This window comes from Amblyomma mixtum, chromosome 3 (assembly GCF_055824585.1).
Source record: "Amblyomma mixtum isolate Tamu chromosome 3, ASM5582458v1, whole genome shotgun sequence".
NCBI classification, from domain to species: domain Eukaryota; kingdom Metazoa; phylum Arthropoda; class Arachnida; order Ixodida; family Ixodidae; genus Amblyomma; species Amblyomma mixtum.
In genome coordinates, this window is record NC_143014.1 from 43,924,281 (window position 1) to 43,948,325 (window position 24,045).

At 44.9% G+C, this 24,045-nt stretch overlaps 1 protein-coding gene across 1 annotated transcript in view; it reads right to left on the minus strand.

The window, feature by feature from the left end:
- DCTN1-p150 (dynactin subunit 1) overlaps nucleotides 1–24,045 on the minus strand; it is a 44,247-nt gene that overhangs the window by 5,621 nt on the left and 14,581 nt on the right. Inside the window, exons 5-9 of the mRNA XM_089578957.1 lie at nucleotides 21,824–22,076; nucleotides 20,716–20,951; nucleotides 14,990–15,211; nucleotides 11,659–11,801; nucleotides 3,412–3,551 (exon numbers count right to left, since the gene is read on the minus strand). Of these exons, the coding sequence (XP_089435083.1) occupies nucleotides 3,412–3,551; nucleotides 11,659–11,801; nucleotides 14,990–15,211; nucleotides 20,716–20,951; nucleotides 21,824–22,076 (994 nt within the window). The remainder of the gene's footprint in view (nucleotides 1–3,411; nucleotides 3,552–11,658; nucleotides 11,802–14,989; nucleotides 15,212–20,715; nucleotides 20,952–21,823; nucleotides 22,077–24,045) is intronic.

A 24,045-nucleotide genomic window follows, 5' to 3' on the forward strand; every position in this document is an offset into this window, starting at 1 on the left:
GCAGCCCAGCAGGATGACAAACTTTCCACAGGGAAACACAGCACAGGTGGTACCCTTCTGGCATCTAAATGCTGTGCCGCACCCCTCTTCTGTTGTTAATACACCTTGCACTTTTTTTTTTTGAGTCTGTTTAAAGCCAGCTTGGTTGTGGACAGGCTAACCTGGCCACTACAATGCATTTGTTTATACAATTGAAACTCGTTAATCCAACGGCATTAACTCGAAACTCCGGATAATTCAAGCTGCTCGTGCGATCCTGGCCAATGCCCAAGTAAATCTATGGCATTGGACGCTCGCTGATTCGGATGCTACAGGTCTAGCGTCAGTTAATTCGAACGGGCTCCCATAGGAAGGCCGTGGCTAGGTGTAACCGGCACGGCAAGCGATCATTAATATAGCCCAACTCAAACCTGAACTGCAAGTTGCAGAGTCACCAACGCACTTCTGATATGCACGCAACAGCAGGCACGATGGGAAACAGACGGCCCCGACTTTAGAAAAGTCCGACCACTAAGTTTTGGTTTCAGTTTCCTCAGCTTTTCTCCAGCCTGCAGCGACAGCTGCTATCGGCCGCGTGTCAGCCAGCCAACCAAGCCCAGCTGAGCGTTTCCCTCGCTTCCATTCGCGTGGCTCTTGAATTTTTTTTTCAGAGTGCTGAAACTGCGTGCCATGTGCCATTCGCTGTTAGCGCAGTGCGGCCTCCTCACACGCGACACAGCTGCTTTGAGGGGGCTCCACTGCTACCATGTCACACCATGAATGATGCCAGGGAGGGCCTGATCATTTTGCAGCAGTTCTGCTTTGACGCTGCACACAATAAAGTATTGATGAAAATGCAAAAACGTCACTATCACGCTGTCCTCATCACAAAAGCAGGTGACAACTGCCCCGTTTTTACGGCTAGTCAATTTTTTGGGTTCATTCGAAATTCAGATATTCGGATAATTTTACCATTTTTTCTGGTCCCCCGAAGTTCAAATCAACAAGCTTTCACTGCACTAACGATCTAGGGCTGCAATGTGTAATCACATAGCATACACAACTTCCTTGCTATACAGTGGACTCCCTTTTTAGGGCGAACTGTGTTAAGCTGAATTCACTGACAAACTGAACAGTTTTGGGACTGCTGTTTAGTTTCCCACAAACAAAATGAACGAAAAAAAAAAAAGCCTGGCCAACAAGAACCACTGAACTTGTGCCCACACGTTAACATGAACTCTCCCAGCCCAACAAGAGCCTAACTGAACAGATTTGCATGAACATGGCCTTCTAGCATGAAAAGCAAATGTCGATTTTAGAAGGCTTGGCACGTGACACGTGATTACTCAAAGTAAGTTGGTTGGTTGGTTTATGGGGTTTATCGTCCCAAAGCGACTAAGGCTATGAGAGACGCCACAGTGGAGGGCTCCGGAAATTCCGACCACCTGGGGTTCTTTAACGTGCACTGACATCGCACAGTACACGGGCCTCTAGAATTTCTCCTCCAAAGAAATTCCAGCCGCCGCGGCCGGGATCGAATCCGCGTCTTTTGGGTGAGCAGCCGAGCACCATAACCACTGAGCCACCGCGGCGGCTAATCAAAGTAAGTGATAGATGGAGGTTCAAGGTGCCAAATCTCGAATGTGGGGCAGGAAAATGCGGTGGATGCAACAGAACAGTCCAGCCAAGAGTGGCAATGTGCTCCACCGTCTCCAAACTGACAAATCCTGGCACCCTGTGTGGGAATAATAGGGGAATAATAGTGCAGTGGGAATAATAGTGTACAGTGGGAATAATAGTACAGCACTAACAACATCACTCTTTCAGAAGTAATGCATTAGAAGCACCTCGGTCTCTGGATCACTAATGATTTATCGTGGACAAAACACATCGATACTGTCAGAGCTAGCGCCCTTCGTAAACCCTTTTTTTCTTAGATGGTCTTTAAAATCTACTACACTAGCTGTCCGATCTCTCTCATGTAACACCACAATCCGTCCAGCACTTGAATATGCTGTAACAATTTGGAACCCATTGACCACATCTAATATCAACAACAAAAAGGAGCAAAATTTATCTTCAATAAATATGACCGCGCTTTCATCAGTGACTTACTTCAGCATTATGGCTTCCCGTCAGTAAGAGAAAGAAATGGTATATGTAGATTAAAGTTTTTGTCAGTTAATAACAAGGCATTACAATATTAATACATCTGGTATATTCACTTTCTCGTCTGGCTACAAAACAAGACGACGACAACAAGAATGCCGCTAACTTTAGTTGATAGTTGACTGGAAAAACTATAGTTGACTGGAATAACTTAATGACAAATTTAAACAGAACTCATTAGCATCATTTGAAGAGCACCTAAAATAATTTACTCTTATTTGCCTTCTTGTATATGCAGTTTTGTACATATACAAGATACAAGATGTACATATATAAGCAAGACCGCAGTGTCCATAAATAAAAATAAAAATAAATGAATGAGGTGCAAGAAAAAAGCTCCCTCCTTTTCTTGCCCGACCCTGGAAATCCAAATCTAGAGCTTAGAGTTGTAGTGTAGCATTAAGAGCACATCTTTACCAGGTTCTAAATCCGCCCATTTCATTTCCTTAATGACACTGTCCATCACACTTCACCCACTAAGAGCTGCATCACGAACTCTTTCTGCATACCAGCAAATCCATGTGCTGCCACAGCACAACCTGCCATTCTAACTGAGGCTCGTATTGCCAATGCTATGTTTTGTGACCACTGACGGCGCTCTCTAGGAAACTCATCTTAACTCGTAATGGTCCAGCAGGGCTTGGAAAGCTTGCACACTGTGCTGTTTCAGCTCCTATTTGAGCATATGGGACACACCTGGTGCAGACTTTGCAATATTGAAACATTTCCAGGGGTGTTTCCAATTCACTGAAGTGAACGTCCAACTAAACAGTTTTCAACCCATAGCCCACTGATCTGCACAGATCAGCTGGTCGAGTCACTCTTCATATTTTGATGCGGCAGCTTTTTATGGACATCTTGAATGCGGGTCGTCTTTCATAACAGTCATCAACCCTAAAATGTATCGCACATTACCTGAGCTTACAGCTACTGTTTTACCTCTGTAGATGCTCCACAAGCATCAGTGAATGGCCGACATATTTTCCACATGCAATAGTTAAATTATGGACCTTAGCTTCACATGCTGTCATATGGCAATTTGTCATACATTCCCTCTGCTGCCATCTGTCTCATGGCAACAAAACCTACTCTACCTTGCCATGAAGCTTCGAGCTCTGTTGACATATTGCCAATACCTGCCTGTGGTGACTTGGGCCACAAAAAGAATAACCCTTGTTACTCTGAAAGCATATCCAAGTGACAGAGACTGGTGATTACAGCACGTCTGTGGGACATCTGTCCTACCAATGAAAAACAGCTTACCAGGCAAGCCAACTGTTTCTGACAGTCCCTTGTAGAGAGTTTTCTTCGAGATCATTTTCAGCTTGTCTTTCAGCTCGCCTCGCTCTGTCTCCAGGGCATCTATGTCAGCTTGCAGGTGGTCCATGGTCTCCTCAAACTCTCTGCAACCAAGAAAACCGTATGTTATATCTACTATTTCGTTATAGCAAGGTTCGACTACAGCTGTTTGCTTTTATCATTAAAGTCTTGATAACACCTCAACACATGAATATTTTAAAGTTGTACAAAGTTAGCGATAATTTCTAAAATAAAAGCACTATTTTATCATCGCAGTAACACCAGTCATACAAACGATTTTCTTCTTTTCTTTACGGGGCCACCTTGCTTAACAAGCAGTTGCTCACCCCATCTCCAATGTCATGAAACACTGCACTTTTTCCATCGAACGAGTAAATGCATGATGAGCCTGACAAAATTCAGCACAGCAGAACCTGCGTGCTCCACAAAGAGGTTACAAAAGCCAGAACACAAAACAAATGTTCTCTGGATGACATGCAAACTACAGTAAAACCTTGACAATTCGATATTAGTTAATTCAAAATTCCAGATAAATCATAGGATTTCTATGGTCCCTTAATTTGCAATATAAATTTCACTAGATAATTTCAACTGGCTGCTTGCATCGGTTTGGTTAAGTAATCTGAGGACATGGAGAACTATGCTCGAGTTAGCCGCAAACTCGTGAATGACCGGATGTTACGATAACTCAGCATCACATGACTCAATGACTGGCATGTCAGCCCGCGCAGCATAACATTTAGATGGGCTCTTCACTGCTCCACACACGGTCACACAGAGAGTGGCAACATGCAGTCTTGGTGCATACCATGGCAACGCTACACTGGCCAAAGCAACACTAGGCAGTTCACCAGGGACTGACCAGCGTGTTTGGTGGTGTCCGGTAAGCGCAGACCACAACAGCACCAACATAGTTTGTTTTGTTCACACTGCAGTGATCTCATGAATACGAAATTCACTGCACCAGCTCCGGATTGCCTGGATCTGGATGGACCATGCATGCTTTCTTCTCATCGCTTCTTTTCAACCAACAGCTGCTCCCATCGCAAGCCAAGCTGCTGTGTCCAGCTGCACTAATTCGGCGTATCCGACCTTGGCTGCCCCCTTCGCATGTGTGGAGAACATTGGACTTATAAAAAAAGCCTGCGAATGGCAATGAGCTTCGCCAACCACTCAGTTCCATATAGAAAGGTGCGCAACCACATGCTGTGCACGATGAAACTGACTTAATCTACCTTTACGTGACCGGCACTGAACCAGTGACCATGACAAGTCCAAACGAGCTCTCGCTGTAGGAGTTAATTGTTAAATGTTGACTGCAGCTTTGTTGAGTGCAATGGTAGAGTCAAGTACTGCAAGTGGATCAACAATGTTCAGTTAGCCCCTGCCTTTTTCGTTTTGCTTTCGTTTTGGAAAATTCGACAGCTCGATCTGACAACCCGGAAAATTGGGTTTTGCATCATATTTTAGTGTGGTCACAAATGCCTCTTGTATGCTTGCTGCATGTTCCCACTTTGACAACTGTTCAGATTATGTAAAGCAGTTTTTCAAATAAGAAACAATGTCAAGAACCAATTAAAATAAGCCACTTTTTCTGGCAGAATAGGAAAAATGGGGAAGTTTAAAGGCTGGAGAAACTATAACAGAACACCATTATTAGTGAGTCTTGCAACCTGATAATGATTTATGGTTTATGGGAGTTTACGTCCCGAAGTGACTCAGGCTATGAGGGACGCTGTAGTGAAGGGCTCCGGAAATTTCAATCACCTAGGGTTCTTTAACATGCACTGACATAGCACAGTACACGGGCCTCTAGAATTTTGCCTCCATCGAAATTCGACCAAAGAACAGTATTTATGACTTTGATTGTCAACATCAAGCAACAGAAGTATGCACAACTTTTATGCAGTCAAACACCTTGAAAGCGAATACCCATGCTATGAAATCTCCTGTTTAATCAAGGATGCCGCAAGGCCTGGCGAGATCCGAATCTTTCCTATGTATTTTGAACGCCACTATAATGCAAAAATCATGACAAAATTCCCGCACCAAGGTAGCTAACTTGGTGGTTAACAACAAACACGCATTAGAGTATGCCACCACCATCGCCTTCCTTTTTCTGCCTTCGCTCTGGCCACTGCCACGGTGGCCTTCCACCTCTCATGGAGATGGAGAGAAACAAAAAGAAAGGGAGACCAGGAGGGAGGAAGCAAGGAAGACTGGTGACACATGGCTATACCCACTTTTTCCTAGTTGGCAAAAGAGAAAGGAGCATCCTCCAGACCAAGGGTTCTCAAAGTGGGTTTTGCAGGCTGCTTTTGTGGGTTCCACGGGCACCCATACTGGCCTCTCCCCCATTTCCGGTAGAGTTCTTGCGGGCGTGTGCGGGTCAGACCTGGTTTGTTAAAACTAATTTCAGAGTGTTAGCTCTTCCTAGCTCGTTCCTCAGTTTCACGCCTTCGGCGTTGCTGTCCTCAGCTCAGAACATGGCAGCACGCCAAGATACTGTGCGCCAGTAACCGCGCAGCGTGTTTGTTCTGACGGGAACGCTGACGGTGGTGGCTAGCCTGGCAAACTTGACAGCCTGCCAAAGACACTGCTGCACCAGCGTACATACATTTAGGATGCTGGCGAGACGGTGTGGAAGGCGCATGGCACACAAGCCATTGCAAGTTGGAGTTTGAGGATGTGCACTTGTGCGTGTGGCGATTCAAGCCATGGGCCACACCCCCGAGTTAGCTGAGCTAAGCCAAGACAAAAAAAAGCGTGCACATCTTCTGGAGTATTTTTCTGAGCGATTCAATGGCGTTTGCGATGCCAGGGCAAAGTTTTGCCGCTGGCGATCCCATTTGCACCGAAAAGACAGTAATTATCTTTTTGGCGCAAGACAGTAATCGGGCCCAGCATGCCTTGTCACTTCTCAAGAGCACAAGCGTATGTGCGTGGCATGCGTGTGCATATGTGAGGGCATCGTTATAATATGAAATGAGGTGTCATGGCCTGTATTTCAATTACCGTCCCTTTCAGCAACACCTGATTGGCCGAAGTGCCGGAAGTGGATGAGTTGCCGCCTCCACTTTCAGCTTTTTGGCCAATCAGGTGTCTCCGAAACAGACATTTTCAAAAGGAACGCAAGTTGAAATACGGGCCCAGGTAAAAAGTGAAAGACTGGCTTCACAACTGACAGGTGTGTCAAGGACACTGACCAATATGATAATGTCAGTGGTAGTTGCTCATTTGATTAAGAAATCTGGGCAGAAGAAACACTTTTTCACTAAACGCCAGTCTATTCTAAGGAACAAAGCACTGCTTCTTTCAGTACATGCACACTCTGCTTTATAAGGGGCAGTAGAGGGTGTCTGATGGACATAACAAAGTGACCAGTATAACAAGAGGTTACCATGCTCCTGCACGTTTTGCTGTACAGGCATCTGACTGTAAAATCTTCAAGATAACTTTAGTTTGAAACATGAAGAGACTGGAAAGGCTAGAAATATCTGCAACGCCACCACATTATGTACGGTGGTTACTGATGTTAGGTGCATTTTCTCATAAATTCACTAAGTAGAAAATTTTCTGCTTCAGCTTTACACTAGTTGCCAATAAATGGCGTTCCACAGGTACAATTGCATGCAACCGTAAAATATATCTTGTAGAGGGAGCGGTGCACTGCACAAAATCACCTAATACTGCTTACTTCCTGGCACATGCATAGCCTTGCACTGTGCATCGACTCTTTCCTTACTGCACCACAGGCCAGACGTTCTGAACCTGCCGCCAAAAATTTAAGTAGGCGCTCCTGGACAAGCTGCGCCATCTAGTTTGCTTCTATAACACCATCTTCTCCTTGGTTTCAGTTTCTAATGCAAGGAGGCAATGTGAAAAATGAAACTCTGACCGGGTGTAGTCCGCTGGTCAGCGATCATGGCGTCTGTTGCGCAACGCACTCCCTGGAGGTGAACGGCTGCTTTGAGCACTTTTGTTGGCTCTTATGATTTTTTTTTTTTTTTAGAGCAGCAGTGGCAAGTTAGACAATCATATGGAATGGTCGGCTTTCAGTTCTGACTGATTGAGAGACTTATACTCAGAAGCTTTTGTGCGTGAACGCTCGCTTAGTACGAACGAGGGCGGTGCTACCGTCAAAATATATATTGGGGCAATGGTGCAGTGTCTCACATAGAACGAACTGTTGTGGAAATTATAGGAAGCCCAGGACATTATTGCATGCTCGCACATGTTTCGTTTTACAGTTCACATTGCTTTTTATATGATGAGAGTGATTTTATTTGGTGCTTTAGGGTTTTGGCAACATACTGCGAAGATAGCGACTGTTGCGTCGATCAGAGAAAATCGAAAAAAAAATTTCCTCCGCCTAACTGCCGCTCACTAGGTATCAAAATTCGCACAAAGGTGGCATTTGGTGGTCAGTTTTGTTTTATATTACGTTCGAGTGGAGTACTTGCCTGATTCAGTAAATATGAATCGGAAATCTTCGTCTGTGGCGACGGTGAACCAAAACGGCGAGCTTTTGCAGTAATGATGCCGGTAACACAATCATGGCCCCTCCACACGAACGAGCACTCTACCGTGCAGGGACGCTGCGGAGAAACTCATAGGAGAAATGCAAGGTGCGGGAAGGGGGGCAGTTTCGTGCAACAACGTTTTCTGCGCCCAGTTTTGATAAAATAGCCGAGAAAGCGCTTTCAAACCAACCGCGCAGCCACGTTCTCCCTCTTGTGTTTCGTCGCAGCCTCAATGGTAGAGTGCTTGTTCCTCCGGCAGGCACAGATGGCACTATGGGTACGACTGCTGTGAAAGCTTACGGTTTCGGTCCGCCATCACCACAGATGATGGAGATTTTCAATTAATTCTGACCGAATCAGGCAAGTACCCCACCCAAACGAAGTTTAAAACAAAACTGACCACGAAAACCCACTTTTGTGCGAAACTGGAGCTCGAACAAGCAAGTAATGGTTAGGCCGAGAGAGTTATTTTTTATTTTCTCTGATTGACACAACAGTAAGTATTTTACCAAATGCACCAGGAGATTTTCGATTATGTTGATGTCAAGGAAGGCCACACACACCCCTTTTTCACCGGTAGAACCCATTCCATACCAACCAGAAAAAAGAAAAAAAAAATATGGAGAAAAGGAGAAACTGCAAGCACTCCTATAAAAAAAAAAATGATGGTCGATTTGTGTCGTTAGGCTGAATGCTAATTAGGTGCACAAGCACTTCAGTTTTCACTTCGGTTCTGGTGTTGAGATCCAGTGTTCACGGATAGTAGTTGTTTGGACAGCAATACAAGCACTTCAGTTTTCACTTTGGTTCCGGTGTTCAGATCCAGTGTTCACGGATAGTAGTTGTTTGGACAGCAATAAGGGGTTAATGTCCATATATGCAGAATTGGTCATTATCAACGTTGTTAGATCTCCGAAAGTCTTCCTACCACTCCTGGTGCAGTGGTGCAGTGGTCAAGCAATGCGCCACTGCCATGCGATGGCAGGTGTGCTGCCATGCGATGGCAGGTGTGCTGCCATGCGATGGCAGGTGTGCTGCCATCGGTGGGACTTGGGTTGCTTGGGTTGGGTTGCGAGTTGCTCTTCGCGAGCAGCCTCTCACGATTAAATGAGCTGCCGCGCCTGATAGGGTGCGCAGACTGCTCGGTAGTGCGCAGGCTGCTCACCTGCCTACCGAGCAGCCTGCCACAAAACTGGCTTCAGACCGACAGACACACAGATAAACGTACAACCAAACAAACAAACACACAATGGCTAAATGCAGGGCATGGCCGCTATAAGTGCTAGAACACTAAAAAAAACAGAACTCAGAACAAGTGTAATGTGCAACACATCCCATATTACAGTAGAACCCCGCTGTTACGTTTTTCACAGGACCACGAAAAAAAAACAAAAAAACATACCAGTTGGGAAACATCATACCCTGGAAGCGCGTGTGAAAAAAATGTACATTGTTGCCTACTTCTAGCAAGAGGAGCATTCACGATCACTTGTATGCGCAGAATGTCCTAAATGCCCTGCGATGGCTCCCTGTCTATCTGAGCAGCTCTTTGTGGAAAGAAGGCAACAGTGAAGAGAGGGCGTGTGGAGCATGCAAAGTTTAGGCATGTGTGTGCGCTTCTGCGATGTTTTAGAGGCAGCCACATTATCGTATGCTGGAACCTAGAAACACCTTTTTTTTTTAGCTGCAGGCAACAAGGAAGACGCGGATGACTGAAACATGCCTTGGAGCCAACCCGCGCAACTGTATCTTGTACAGCTCTGCCCATGCAGCGATTGCCGCAGCATAGTTTTGTTTTCACGCCTTCAATGGAACGACACCAACAACTGAAAAAAGGTTCACACTGCCGGTAAGTGTGCTCAGCATCAGCGCGGGTAAAACACGCCAGAAGGCACTGAACATGGTGGCAGCCAGGCACAGATGATGTCTACAGTTCTGCATTGGCCTGTCTGCCGTTGCCTTTCCATGAGCGTTAAATGTAGGCTATCAAAATTCCGCAGGACGAGATAAAGCACTATCACGAAGTGACATTTGCAGCCTAGCATGTGGGAACTCTGCCACAGTTGCGACGTAACAGCTGGGTCTGCATTGCATGGGTTTCTAAGACAGCTTGGTCGGGACTGGCTCAGGGAAACGTAATAGCCAGGAAAACGCAGTACCTGGGAACGTAACGGGGTTTTACTGTACCTCCATTTAACGTCCTTACATGACTGCTTTCTCTAGTGGCACAGCAGTCATACTCCCTAACTCGAAGTGCATATTACGTACGCAGCAGAAAATCACAAAAATTGTATCTAAGAACACGTCCAACACTTCGTATATTTTATTTTTTTTGTAATCAACTTCTGGCTCAATGCAGCGGCTTATTTTTGTTTTGCATGTATCCTTTTCTTTTGTGTTACCAGTATATTTAGCCAATAATTTCTTGAAAAGTTTTGCACACACAACTCTGACATTTTTGTCATTTGAAAGAATTGAAAGAATAACCAATAAGCTACAGTTGATGCCTTACAATGCGCAGTGCATTTGGCACTTCTTGAAGAAATAATTTTTAATTTAGAACACTCAAAATTGGTCATCTTTTCGAGGTAAAGAAAGAGTTAAAGGCTCAACCCAGTGTTTCCATGAAGAATTTGCTGGCCCTGTGCCTATTCACCGCAAAATGCGGAAATTGATTCATCTAAAGATATATAACCAGGGTTTGGTTCCATTTGAAGATTCGTTCAACTGTCATGAAAAACTATGCATGAAGACATAGCGCAAATTATAACTGCCATAAACGTGTTGGAATGTATGAGCATACCTAAGTCCCTTCACATTTCTTGACCCTTTAACTGCAAAATTAATTCCCTCCGAAAAATGCCAAAAATAGCCATTTTTTTTAGTCATAGTTTTTTCCATGTAATTCTGGAACTGAAAATATATAACTTCATTAGTTTCTGGTTAGAATTAACACAAAATTTTAAAAAGAAAAAGCTGCTCTTGAGGGTTGCTTTCCCTCAGTGCATGCCATATTGCTGTGTTACAACGCACAGAAATGTGCCGCATTTGATCCAATAGCACACTGCACAGTGCATAGATGTTGCTTGATCCCAAAGTAAACAAGGTTTCATCATTAGCAGTTGCCATCCACTACCCTGTGTGTCACCGTCGTTGTCCTTGCCTTCGCTCTCAAGATCAACTGAAACAGTCTTCAGCTTGCAAATGAAGTCAAACGAAGTCAGAGTCACTGTCGGACACAAATTCTAGATCGTCAGCAACTCTGTTGTCAGAACTACTCCAAGAAGTAGAGTAGCTCTTTTTCTCGGGGCATCGCCACCACCGGCATTTTCCATGTGTGACGCCGTTATGAAATCACTGCTGTCAGACTTAGAACATGCGCTAAAAGCACCAAACGTGTTTTTTACATGGACAACTAACTCCCTCTAGTGTTTAAAATTGCAAGCTATGCAAATGCCGGAGGTAACTCGTCTTTGGTGGTGGGAGCAGTGCAACACTGGGCCGAACGAGCCCGACTCATCATTGGAGATTTTGGTACAATCTCACATGAGAAGTACAGCTTGGAGTCGGCAGTTAAAGTGTTAACCCAGTGTTGCCACAAGCTGCCTCTCCCAAGGCTTAGAATTACCTAGTGACCCAAGGACAAGTACATCAAAAACTTTCATACTTTTCCTTCTTGCGTAGCCGCATCTTTGTCTCATCCAGCTGCCTTTGAACCTTGTCTACTCGTTCATCACTGTCTTTTGTCAGCACCTCAAGTTTTTTCTCTGCCATGTCCTTGCGGACATGCATTTCACTGCATTCTTCACTCTGCAAGAAAAAGCAGGGTTCAAAACATTAGTCATGCAGTGAGAATGCATTTGTTTTGTCATGAATTCAATTCCAGAGCATCACATTTGCCGTATAAAATGACTGCACAGAATATAGCTTACTGCAGGGTAACCCATCAATTGCAATCGCATAAAATGCTCATTTACTAATTTCCAGTGATAAGTATTTTTTCACTACCTTGCCTGTGCTCTCTTGCAGAGCACAAAGCAGTAATCCATTGGTGACGGCAAAACCTTGCAAGAAATTGGGCCTACAATATATCCGTACACGAAGTCTGAAGTCCCACAGAACCTGTGCTTTGGATACTATAATCAAAGCAAAAGTGTATACCAATCTTTTCTTTACACATTTTCTACCACAATGTTTCCAAAAAAGACATACAAAACATACAAACTTTTTAATAATATACTGGCACAAAACTCTGCAAACAACGTTTAAAGCAACTATAAACTCAGACATAAGATGACTCTAGGTTGTCAGATATTCAGATTTGAAGGGCTCCTGAAATGGCTAATCAGGTCAAGCTGGATGATTTAGGAATAAGGCAACTATTCAAACATATTTTCTCACAAGCATTTCTGATGTGTGTGCTCTGATAAGAGAGAGGCAGACATTATCAAAGACTCATTCCACAGCCTTCCTCCTTTCACCCTATGATGTGAGCTCTACCAACTTCCAGCCGAGCATAGAGGAGCACTGAACCAGCGGAAGCGTCTCCCACTAGCTGCTGCAAAGTTGAAGCAAGCTGAACAAAGGTGGTGAGCTGGTTTTTAATGGCGCAAGGACAGCTTTGGCCAAAGAGCGCCATGGCACAAGGTATTTTAGGCTACTCAAGGTGGGATCAGAGACCCCATTTCCAAGCATATAACCCGAGAGAGGCCAAGCAAAAGGCCAGGGGAAAGCCTGTAACGATTGTAACACTGGTGGGTGCCGCCTGCTAGGTGGGCGCTCAAACGACTGGGCCACCACTGCGCTGCTGACCTGCCCGATTCTGATTACACTGTCAATCATATCTCGCCATGAAACCTGAACTTAAAGCTCAGCTATGCCATAGCAGTGCAAACACAGGCTTCCAGTCATATGTGACACACTTCTCATTGGAACGTCGTACCATGCCAGAAAAGAGAGCAGTGATTCACCTGGCTTTCCAAGCAGACTGGCCTTGCAGCCCAAAATAAAGCAAGATTGGCATATTGCAGAGAAAAAAACTCACAATGACGCGCACTAATTACACGAGTAGGCCACACAGTTATCGTGCAAATTGGTTTCACTCTCCACCAGTAGTGTTACACTGGAATGCAAATGCGCACTTTGTCTCCAATCTTTATATGTATTTGTTAAATTAGCAAAAATTATTATGCAAGCAAATACCGTATTTACTCGCGTATAACCCGCCCTTGCATATAACCCGCACCCCTAACTTTGAACCCCATGAAATAAAAAAAAATATCCTCGCGTATAACCCGCACACTTACCTGAAAAAATGAGGACTAGGAAGTTACAACTGAGCAAACAGTCACCATTTTAGTTTTCAAAACAAATATATTTGAAAACGACTGCCGCAACGTTGTCAGTGCTGTCGTTCAATTGTCAATCGTCGCCACTCTCACTGCTGCCGTCTGAGGCTTCATCGCCGCTCTCAAAGACGTAATCATCTTCGGTACCATCTAGGCTGTTGCTTATGGCACACTTCTTGAAACTCTTGCGTACCATGTCGGTCGGGATCATCCCCCATGCATCTACGATCCACTGGCACAGCAGTGCAATATCTGGCCTTCGCACGCGTTGCACTGCAACACACGTTGATGTCGATGGGGATGCGGACTCTGCACGGCAGGCCGCGCGTTGCCGTGAAGCCGACCCGCCGAGCCCCCCTTCTCCGGAATATTCGCGTATTACCCGCACCCCCACTTTTTAAACACATTTTTTCAATTTTTGGTGCGGGTTATATGCGAGTAAATACGGTAGTATTAAAAACAAATTTAGTGCTCAGTTCTGCTTGAAAAATAAGACTTAGTGACGAGATCACTTCCAGATGATGCCTGTTACCCACTCTGCATCCCAGTGATAAGGGTGGCTGAGAGTGCAAAGACATGGAGGAAAAAAAACTCAGGAGGGAGCATTACATCCTGCAACTGCCCTCCACAAGTAAAGGCCTCTGGAAGCCACTCTCTTCCAGATTCCTCTCTCTCAACACGCTGAGCGTGTTGCGTGGACCCCGCCCTGGCCAATTAAATACACCATGTGCTGTCATGTGGGGGGGGCCGACTTTCTGCCTTTTATTTTTATGAATAGGCCTCAAACTTTGTCTTGGGCTTTCCTTCCTCGAGGTGTGTAGCATAAAGCTGTTCTAACTGGCTGAATACGATTTTTTTTTAAAGTTGTAAATTATAGGGCATATTTACAGCTCTTAATCTTGGCTCTAATGCTTCCAAACATCTCCTCTACAGATTTAACCTATCGCAATATAACTGCCAAACTCGTTTCAAGGTTCTTTTAACCAAAAAACATAGTGTTGGTAAAAGAGAAAACGACAAACCACCACATGCTCTTTTGCATTGAGAGTGATGATCTCAAAATGAATTCACTCTTTAACTCTTTGCTTACCGTCAGAAAAATGAGGGTTTTGCAGGTTCATTTCATATTTTACTGAAACTTATGAAACTTATTCGTGGGCAGGTAGGCCACCTGCCAGAAGCAGGCTTTAGACAAGCAAACACAGAGGCCCGTGTGCTGTGCGATGTCAGTGCACGTTAAAGAACCCCAGGTGGCCTAAATTTCCAAAGCCTTTCACTACGGTCTCCCGCATAGCCTGAGTTGCTTTGGGACGTTAAACCCCAATAAACCAAACCAAACCAAACCTTTAAATTGAACATAGGTGAGCTCACATCTACACACGTAACAAACTTTCCCTGTCTTTCCTTTCCAATGACACAATTATAATCTACCTTCCACTCCAAGCTTGGCTTTCTTTCAGCCAAGCTACAAGCTGTGCAGACATACACTCTATCCTGTACCCTTTGGGCAGACTGCAGATGGACAGTGTACTTATCTTACAATGATATCAACACCACAAAGTGTCCCCGTGTTCCTATCACTGCAAGAACAAGGGACAGGGAACAGATAGGAACGAAAACTTGCCCTGCTGCCAGGTGCAAGATGCATACCTTTATCTTGAGGGCCTTCTTCAGGGCAATAATGTCATTCTCCCGAGCTTCGAGACTGGCACGCACTGCTTCAAGGTCACGTGCCTGCTGGCGTGCTGCCTGAGCTCGCAGCTGAATAGGTGCTACATGCCTCGGCTGGGGCTCCTGTGGCTGCACTGCATCAGCCAGGCGCTCCAGGGTGCCCACAGCTGCTGCCAGGGCCTCGCGAAGGCAGTCAGGCCCCTGCACCAGCACACAGCCACACCCCCTCACTTTACTGCACAGCCAAGAGACCCAGTATAATTCTTATCCCAAAGCTGTGACACTCAACAACAATGCAGCCACAGAGGTGATAATGTGCCAGAGTGATAAAGCTAATTCACTTGACACAACTGTGTCCAGAAAAAGCAACGATAAAGAAAGCAGGGAAATGGGGAAGCAAAATACAAAGTACAAAAAGAAAGAAAAGCTAGGCATGCAAGGTACATTATGCGCACGTACTGAGTTAATTTTCATGATGATATGAACTCGATCAGTGTTGCTGATCTTGAAGTTCCAATGGTTCGGCGATTCGGCAACACATTGCAGAACAGACTAGGCAACTTCTTCGGAACACTATGTACATTTTATTACACGGATAAAAATTACACTGGGCCAGAGTGGTACTAGCGCCGCTCTACCTGTCAGAAAATTCTGGCTCGCCCATCCAACTGTCGCCTAAGCGAAGTCTCTCTTGGAGTTCCAAGAGACCCTTGGCGTCTCCTTTCCAGAATCAATCTACCCTCTTCTCTCTTTCATGCTAAAAAGCCGCCTTTCAATCCATTTGCCCAGAATTCTAGGGACCATTTCTTTTGCCAATAGGAATTCACCTTGTTAGAGCCAATGGGAAGAATTTTGTTCAAATTAAAAGAGCCAACGACAAACCGGTGTCCACAAAGCTGTTTTTCTCAAGAGCACCGCGTGCATTTCATGAAGCCGTAATGTATGTCTGCTTGCAGTTATAGTACAGAGACACAAACTTATGAAAACGCCAGCACACATACAAGGAAGGCGAACACAAAGTCGGAACCACGCGCACTGCCCTAGTCGTTGTCCCACCCTTACCTGCTCGTCTATGGGACATCCGGTCTGTCATGCAGTGCGCTGTCGAAAGCAATAACGCATGCACCCCCCCGCCCTTCCCCCACCCCCACTCGCTGGCTCTGTTTTGCGGCTCAAATGCGAACTTGAAAGGCCTTGCCCTTCACAGTCAGCTACGTTGCAGTCAGTAAACCGCTGTTCCTGCACGCAATTTACAGAATTTCTTGTAAAATACACCATTCGAATGGCGCCGGGAAAGGGTCTGCCCAAAGAGCTCTTACGAAAATGCTAAAATTAAGACCTGGCTAACCATGTCGGGGTGTGAGCTGTGCGATGGCCCTCTGCTCAATGGCCCGTTAACCTTACTTAACGTCTTGTGTAATGGTCAGAACAATGAGAAATAGTTCACACCTTGCTATACTCTGGAAGGTTAACTGAAACTAAACGAATAGGTAAAAAATGTTCACTCAGAAAAGGCCATTCAAGTTCCATGTCAGCTGTGATCCATGGATAGAAGTTTTGTACCGAAAAGAGAGTTTCCAGAGAAATTGCACAATATTAGAGTCCGCCATAAGACATAAAGACAATGGCCACATTTATTGATTTCACAACAGCCACTGGTGCACTGTGCCCTGAAGCATCCACTTATATCAGAGTGGTGCACCAAAATCACAAGCGTCCACTTATCGCACGGTTCAAGTCCGTTCTATCTCATGCTCGCAGTCAATTATGCTAGTGGCAAAGTGGTACTATCATTACCAGAAGAAACACATTAGCTGCGCTATGGCTACTTAAGTGGAGAAGGATCCTCTAATAAGCCTTTAACTGGAGGGAGCAAAGACCATCGTTAAAGCCCCCGACTTGCTGCTGCAAACAATTTTGAATTCCGTGAACTGAAACAAAGAATCCAAGATATTCTCCGGTACACCAAATAATGCTTCACACAGCAACTTGCGCTATATTCAGAACCAAGGTATGAATACAGTGCGAATTCATTTTTTATTTTATCTCTGCGAGCTTCTCAAGGTAGCTAAAGCGACCTTCACCACCAGGCTTCAAAGCCAGCTAGGAGGAGCTGGCTTTTTAGGGCAAAGCATGGGGCGTACAAGTACAAAGGCGGTGACAAAGAGAAGCCACTCAAAGAGTTGAGCACAGTAGAGAAAACAAAAAAGGGCAAAGTGGCGCAGAACTGGGCAGATCAAGACACCAAGCGGCAGCGGCATGGCGGTGACAGCAGCTGGTGCTGCGTGGGAGGCTGCGCACATTAAAATATTAAGGCAAAAGCCTTTAATGGCTCATACTGTCGTGACCAAGACGTGTTAGCAAATTTGTCCGCGTTTCAGATTGGTCGAAATGGTTGTGACGTCACTGCACGCGAATTTTGACGGGTGTCCACCGAAATATGTGAGACAGTTACTGCGCAATTTCCTTTCCTCAGATACAATTTTCGACTGGTGCCCACCGAGCTGCGTAGTTTCCTTTCCTCAAATACAATTTTCATTTTCTTCATTACGGCCCTTCTTTCTCTTTCTTCTTTTACTCCACTTCCTCCCTTCCTGTACGGTGCGGTTCAGGTGTCCACCGAGATGACAGAGAATTACAGTGCCATTTCCTTTCCTCAAAAAGCATTGCATTCAAAGGGCAACGCATCGCGCCGAACGGGTGGTGGCGTTCCGTGGACTCCCTAGCAGCGTTACAACACGGTGTCGCGTTCCACTCCTAAAGGCAAAGATTAAGCGCCATTAACTGACAGTTAATTAATGCACCAACAGAATGTGAAGTGAACAATCGCGTAGCAGAATGCAGCACTCAGGCTTTCGCCTTTCACCACTTTAGCCGCTAAAGTTCCTCGTAATTTTTGGATGCTTTGCTCGATTATGACGTACATGTCTGAAGCGTTGCCTTTTAAATATGTACACATCCACTGCATCCGCATTTTAGCCTGCATTGTGTTTTTTGGGGTGGCCTTCAGCTATGGTTGGCTTGAACAGCTCGAGACTGCATTTTAATCGTAATAATATTTCTTATCATATACTCAGAAATTCTCAAACTTCCCCATTGCGTTATATTCTTGAAAATAAGGCAAAGTAGCCATTTTTCCACCATACTATCACTCCTACTGATGTCCATAACAACAACAGCATCAAAAAAAAAGAGAGAATGTGGCTTCTCATGTACAATTCTCAGAAAAATGCTAGAATTCAACATTTTTCACGGAATCACAGAAAACTCGGGGCCTTAATTATGGTAGATGCTGTAAGGAACATAAGTTCAGATGGAAATATGATAAGAAACAGGGGAGGGACAGAGTGATGCAGCACTTCCTCAGTTGTTTACCCTTCCACAGCGCTAACTGCTACTGCTGGCACAATATCATGTTGATGATGGCAGCAAGAGCTAGGAAATACCCAGCTCTTTTTCATTTACACGTTCTTTCCATGAAGGAAAGTACAGCTTAGCTTTATTTCTATACATCTATTAAAGCAATAGGGCCTGTGATACAGTACTACTATAACATTGTAGCAAACAAGGTGCTGTATTATGCACTCTAACTAGCTTGTCTTACTTTACCATACGTGACTCTACACACGAAAAAACAGGCACACTGACAAAACAACTACACGATAAGACGTCTCAAAAACTGTCTTATTTAACTGGTTGTCGAAGAATGTAACATATTTCTCTCTACGCAGCTACACTACTATAGGCAAGATTTAAAAAATTACAGGGGTGCACTCAAGTCTGCTTAGGTGCAGTAATGCGAAAGCATTTCTCTTGCTGCACATCCTTCACCCCTCGTGCACGTCCGCCATCTCACCTCAGTCATCTTACCTACATGCGCGCCATCTGCTGGACCAGCAGCGTACAAAGCGAGGGGGGGGGGTTCAGTGGTTGCTGCATGATGGCACTTTGATTGCACTCTCAGCACGGAGGAAATTTACCAGAAATGTACATCTGCAATTTAGATGCTCATAATTACTCGTGTACGCCTCAGTACATATCTCAAAGATACGTTTCTGAGACATCTGTGAATTCACCAGACTTCACTATTTTTACTGAGTTTGTGCGGACACGCTCTGTCCACAACTTACGTCAACAGCACCTGTCCACAGCTTCCGGTGACGCCACTCACGAGCCAAGAAATGCTTTCGCATCAATAAGCAGCTTTCAATAACATACTACAAAGACAGGCCACACTTTTACCTATCAGTTCAACAAGTAACATTCTGTCCACAAGAAACCTGTCCTGTTACCCCTATGTCACAGTGCCAGATAAAACGAGTCATGTTGTCTAGTTTTTTAAACAGGCACTTCAACCTATAAACAGCAAATATGGTATCCAGGGATCATAATTCTGCACCACAATGCAGGACACAAAATTTTATTGGACACATCTGTGATGTACTATAAATCTCAAATAAACAAGAACTTGACATTTCACAGAAGAATGCAGACAAAAAAAAAAGCAACAACCAGCATAAAATAAACACAAATGTGGCTTTTTATCCCTTCTTAAAAATGGTCACTGCAGCCAAGAAAGAGTAATTAATCATGCAAGTTATCTACCTCAAAATCAGTTCATATTTCATTTGAATTCAATATTGCCTCTTCTCAGTAGTGTCACCTGTACATAAATCATGAACCTCAACTAATTAAGTCACAAACAGTGACTAAATACTTGTAAAGCATAGGCAATCTGTTGAAAAACTATGGAATTGCACCTTTCAGCAGCAGCTACCCAGACCACTCAGGGGAGCTGACTACCTCTTCCCATAGAATGCAACTTCATTGCACTGCTCGAGGGGATGGGAGCATATGAAAGCATCAAGTATGTATATGGCAAAGGATATTAGGCCAGCTTGCTTACCAGAGACTGCCATCTTAGCAAATGTTGATGCATATCCTAGAGAAGAGGTTCTACACGAGCTGCATTTCTCTTTTGCTCGAAGCCATGTTCAAACATGAACACTGGACCAGACTCTCAGTGATCTCTTATAATGACCTCCACTCATCATAGAGCCTTCCTAGCATCAAACATGGTTTTTGTCATAGAAAGACCTTTGATGGGCTAGCTGTAAGTCAGACATGAAAGTCCTTGAATACAACAACTTCTTTTGATCAGTGAATGGCTTTTTGGTCAGCCAAACTCAATTGTCACACAAGGCTTATTAATCCTGTAGCATTGCACTTTTCTGTACTTTCAGTTGAATAAACGCACTTTCATCAATCACAGGGCTCAAGCGCTTTTCATATGCTGTGCAAGTGAGTCACTGAACCCCACAGCAGTGTGGTCCATGAAGTGTGGATGAGCCCTACATCTCTACTCACTGTTGTTAGCTTGGTGCTGGACAAATGAACTGTACTTGTTTTATTGCTGAAAACTTCTTTACATAGCGGGCACAAGATTGCCCTATGCACGAAAAACAACACTCACAAGGTGCAGATCTTGCAAGGTGGGTCTAATATCTGCTACTTTGCTCATGTTTCTAACATGTAATGTACAGAACACACACGAAAACAGAGATGTATTTCACGTTTCCATTCCCATGTGCCCTTTGGTTAGAACATTACTCAAGTGGAAGGTAACGCAGAAATAACACGGCACAAGGCAGAAAATAAATTCAATGTGTTGGGTGCACTGTTATATATCAGCATCACGTACTCACCTGGTCCTCCTTGCCATAGACCCTGTCAGTGGCCTCATGAGCAAGCTCCTTGAGCTTGTCCAGGGGTGGCAGTGGCTCATGCTCGATGCGGGACGCTACGGCCCGCTGCAGGGCACACGCCGCTTGTACCACCTGGCCCAGGCTGCGCACCTCTGCCTCCAGCTGTTCACGTGCCTCTGCTCCCAGTGTTATGGGTCCGTCGTCTGGGGGCAGCCGCCGGCGAACCTTGCGCACCGCTGCACCCAAAACTCACCACTCAACAGCCTGTGAGTGCCAGCACAGCCACTCGGCACAGCACATCAAGGGACACCCTGGACTCAAATGAATAAAGCGCAGTTAAACAAAAATTACAGATAAATGAAACGATGTTTTGTTGAACAGGTAATTTCACTAAAGTGGCCTCACTTATTGGCAATCAAAATACGCGCAAAAAATGGCAACCTCACTAGTCATTGTGGCAACCTTCATTATACTGGACATTTCATAGCTAAGGTGTTCACTGTTGAGGTAATTGCATCAAAGTTGTGCCTACTTCTGGTGCTTGAGTTTGACGACCACAGTCACAAATGCTGCTCTGCAGATTGCAAACTCACAAACAACACTCTTCTTGTGTACCTTTTTCTAGCCCATTTTAAATGAACCTTGACATAGTCTCTTATTTTAAAACTGCTTTACATAATAGATACTTCAATACCTCATTATCTAGGCCATATTGGCTGACCGTAACCCTTTGGGCTTGGTGCTCGAACCCCACAGAGTGTCTCTCTATTTGCACGCCACCATGACATGTAAGGAAGCCCACTCTTGGGTGCATACTGACACCATGTGTGGAGGAATTTAAGTAGACGCCCACAATCTCTATGCCAGAAACAATACCAACTGCTGAGCTTTAAGCTCATCACATTGTGCTAGCAGGAAGCATTCTGAGGAAAGAATCTATGTCCATTTCCACAACCTTCCCAGTGCACGAAAGTGATGGCTGCAACTAAACTATTTTCAAGACTGCCAGAGTTGAGAGTTCTGTCACTGAAACTGCCGTGACTAGAGGGGGACAATTCTTTACACTCGAAACACCCAGACGGTCAATAGGTCAGACATGATGCCATACCTTGCACCAAGTCAGAGGATGAGGAAAGGGCAGCATCGAGCAAGGCAGCAAGATCGCCACCATGTGCGCCGAGAACATGGCGCACAAAGCCCAAAGCACACTGTACAGCCTCACAGGCGAGTGCAAGGCATCGCAGGCTTTGGATGAGCAGGTTTCGCTCATCTTGCCGCTCGTTGGACAGGTGCACAGCATACAGGCTTTGGAAATAGCACAGTGCCCGCTCCAGGTTCCCCAGAGACACGTTCTCATCCAGCTGCAGCAGAAGTGTCGTTTCAGATTTTAGAGCAAATGTGCTGTTTTTGAGTGCGGAAGAAACAATACCACCACCACTGGTCACCTATCACAGTTCACAACAGTACCCAGACCATTGCCACATTTACAATGACCTTGACAAACTTGCACTTGCAGTTCCTGCTCACACTGTTGCCTTCAATCTATATGAATCACACCTTGTGCACAAAAACTTGAGGGGATAGCTCTAATGGGTTAATGCTCACATATACAGAATTGGTCATTCTCAAAATTTATATTCACAGGTACCTGGGAGTCTTCGTACCACTCCTGGCGCGGTGGTGTAACAATTAGACGATGTGCCACTGCCCTGCGAAGGCAGGTGCTGCCACCGGTGAGGCTTGTGCAACCCAGGTTGCAACCTCTCATGACCAATCATTAATTAAACTGCCACCTGCCACTGCGGTCAGTTCACTCACAATCCGGTGGGCAGGTTGTGATGACGCCACAAAGTCACGTGACCTAGGTGGCCCGCATAGAATGCTTCTCCGGGGATTTTTTGTTCACAACGCTGAGGATGCCGACAGCGCCGGATTTTCTGCAGAGCAGAAGCCTTAAAGCTTTCGCGTTAAAAACTGCCTCCTGAACAGGAGTGCAAGACGGACAAGTGGAATAATGGATATTATTTTAGTCATTTATAACCTCTCAGAACACAATTACAACAGTATTTTCACACTGTAGCCGTGTCACCTATACAAGAATTTTAAACTACAACTTCAACATTAGTGCCCAAGAGTTACATGCCACAGTGGCTCAGTGGTCGTGGCATTAGGCTGCTGTACCCAAGGATGTGTGATCAAACCCCACCCATCCCGAATGCATTTCAGTGAAGGCAACATGCAAAAACGCCCATGTGCTATGTGATGTCAGTGCACGCTAAAGAATTCCAAGTGGTCGATGTTATTTGACATCCTTTCGCTATGGTGCCCCTTCTATAGCCCGTGTACAGCTTCAGTATGTTAAACCCCATGTACCTCAGCTCCAAAAAGTAACAGCAGCTCAATACTTGTGCAGTTAGCTAGTAGGGCAACTTACTGGGCCAAATAGGAAAGAGGACATGGAATGAGTAGTGGACATGCAACTGATTCTTTATTGAGTCACTCAAGTTCTTACAAGACCTGATTACTTTAATAAAACAATATGTTGTTGTGGGCTCAGCATTATGATTTGTTGATTCCCTCATGCGCAATTATTTCGCTTTTTGTTTGGCACCCTGTTTGGCTTCAGAACTTGGCACGCACAGACATATCTTGCATGCTCCTGCTTCCTAGCAGTGGGATCTAGCCTCATGAGAGCAAGCACCTGTGTGTCCTGTCTGGCTCTGGGCATCACGCCTAATCCAGCATACCCAAAATTTGCCCATCCTTCTCAGATCAGTTTGATACTATCTTCGTTTCCTAAATGTAGCAGCTACAAGCATCATCAGCTCACTCACAAATCGATCACAAATATAATAAATTCCATTTGTGTCAACATACACAATTTTCTTTGTGTGCGTGGGCATGATCTGGTATGGCCACCTAGTAAGTACACTTAGAATGAATATGAAGATGATCTGTTTAGAACTTTAGCTACAAAGGTTACACTCAGGACAAGCCTTAAAAGGATAAAATTGATGTTGGCCGCTATCGATAGGATACCATGTTCTAATCATGGAGACCATTCTCGTCGGAAATGGAGCTTTTATAAACTAGAAAAGCCAACAAAATACAGGTGTTGCCATCACCAACCGATTTTGCAAGACTGCAGGCGTCCACACTGAAATTTTGGCGAGAGTCACAGAGGCTAGGCTAAAACCACCATACATTTCAAAATGGTAGAAACCAGTCCTTCTCAGTGTAGATGTCAAGAGTTTGCATCAAGTGGCGGGAAAACCTTTAAATCCAATTTTCTTTGCCATTAATGTGTCATTTGCTACTGGACAAATGTCA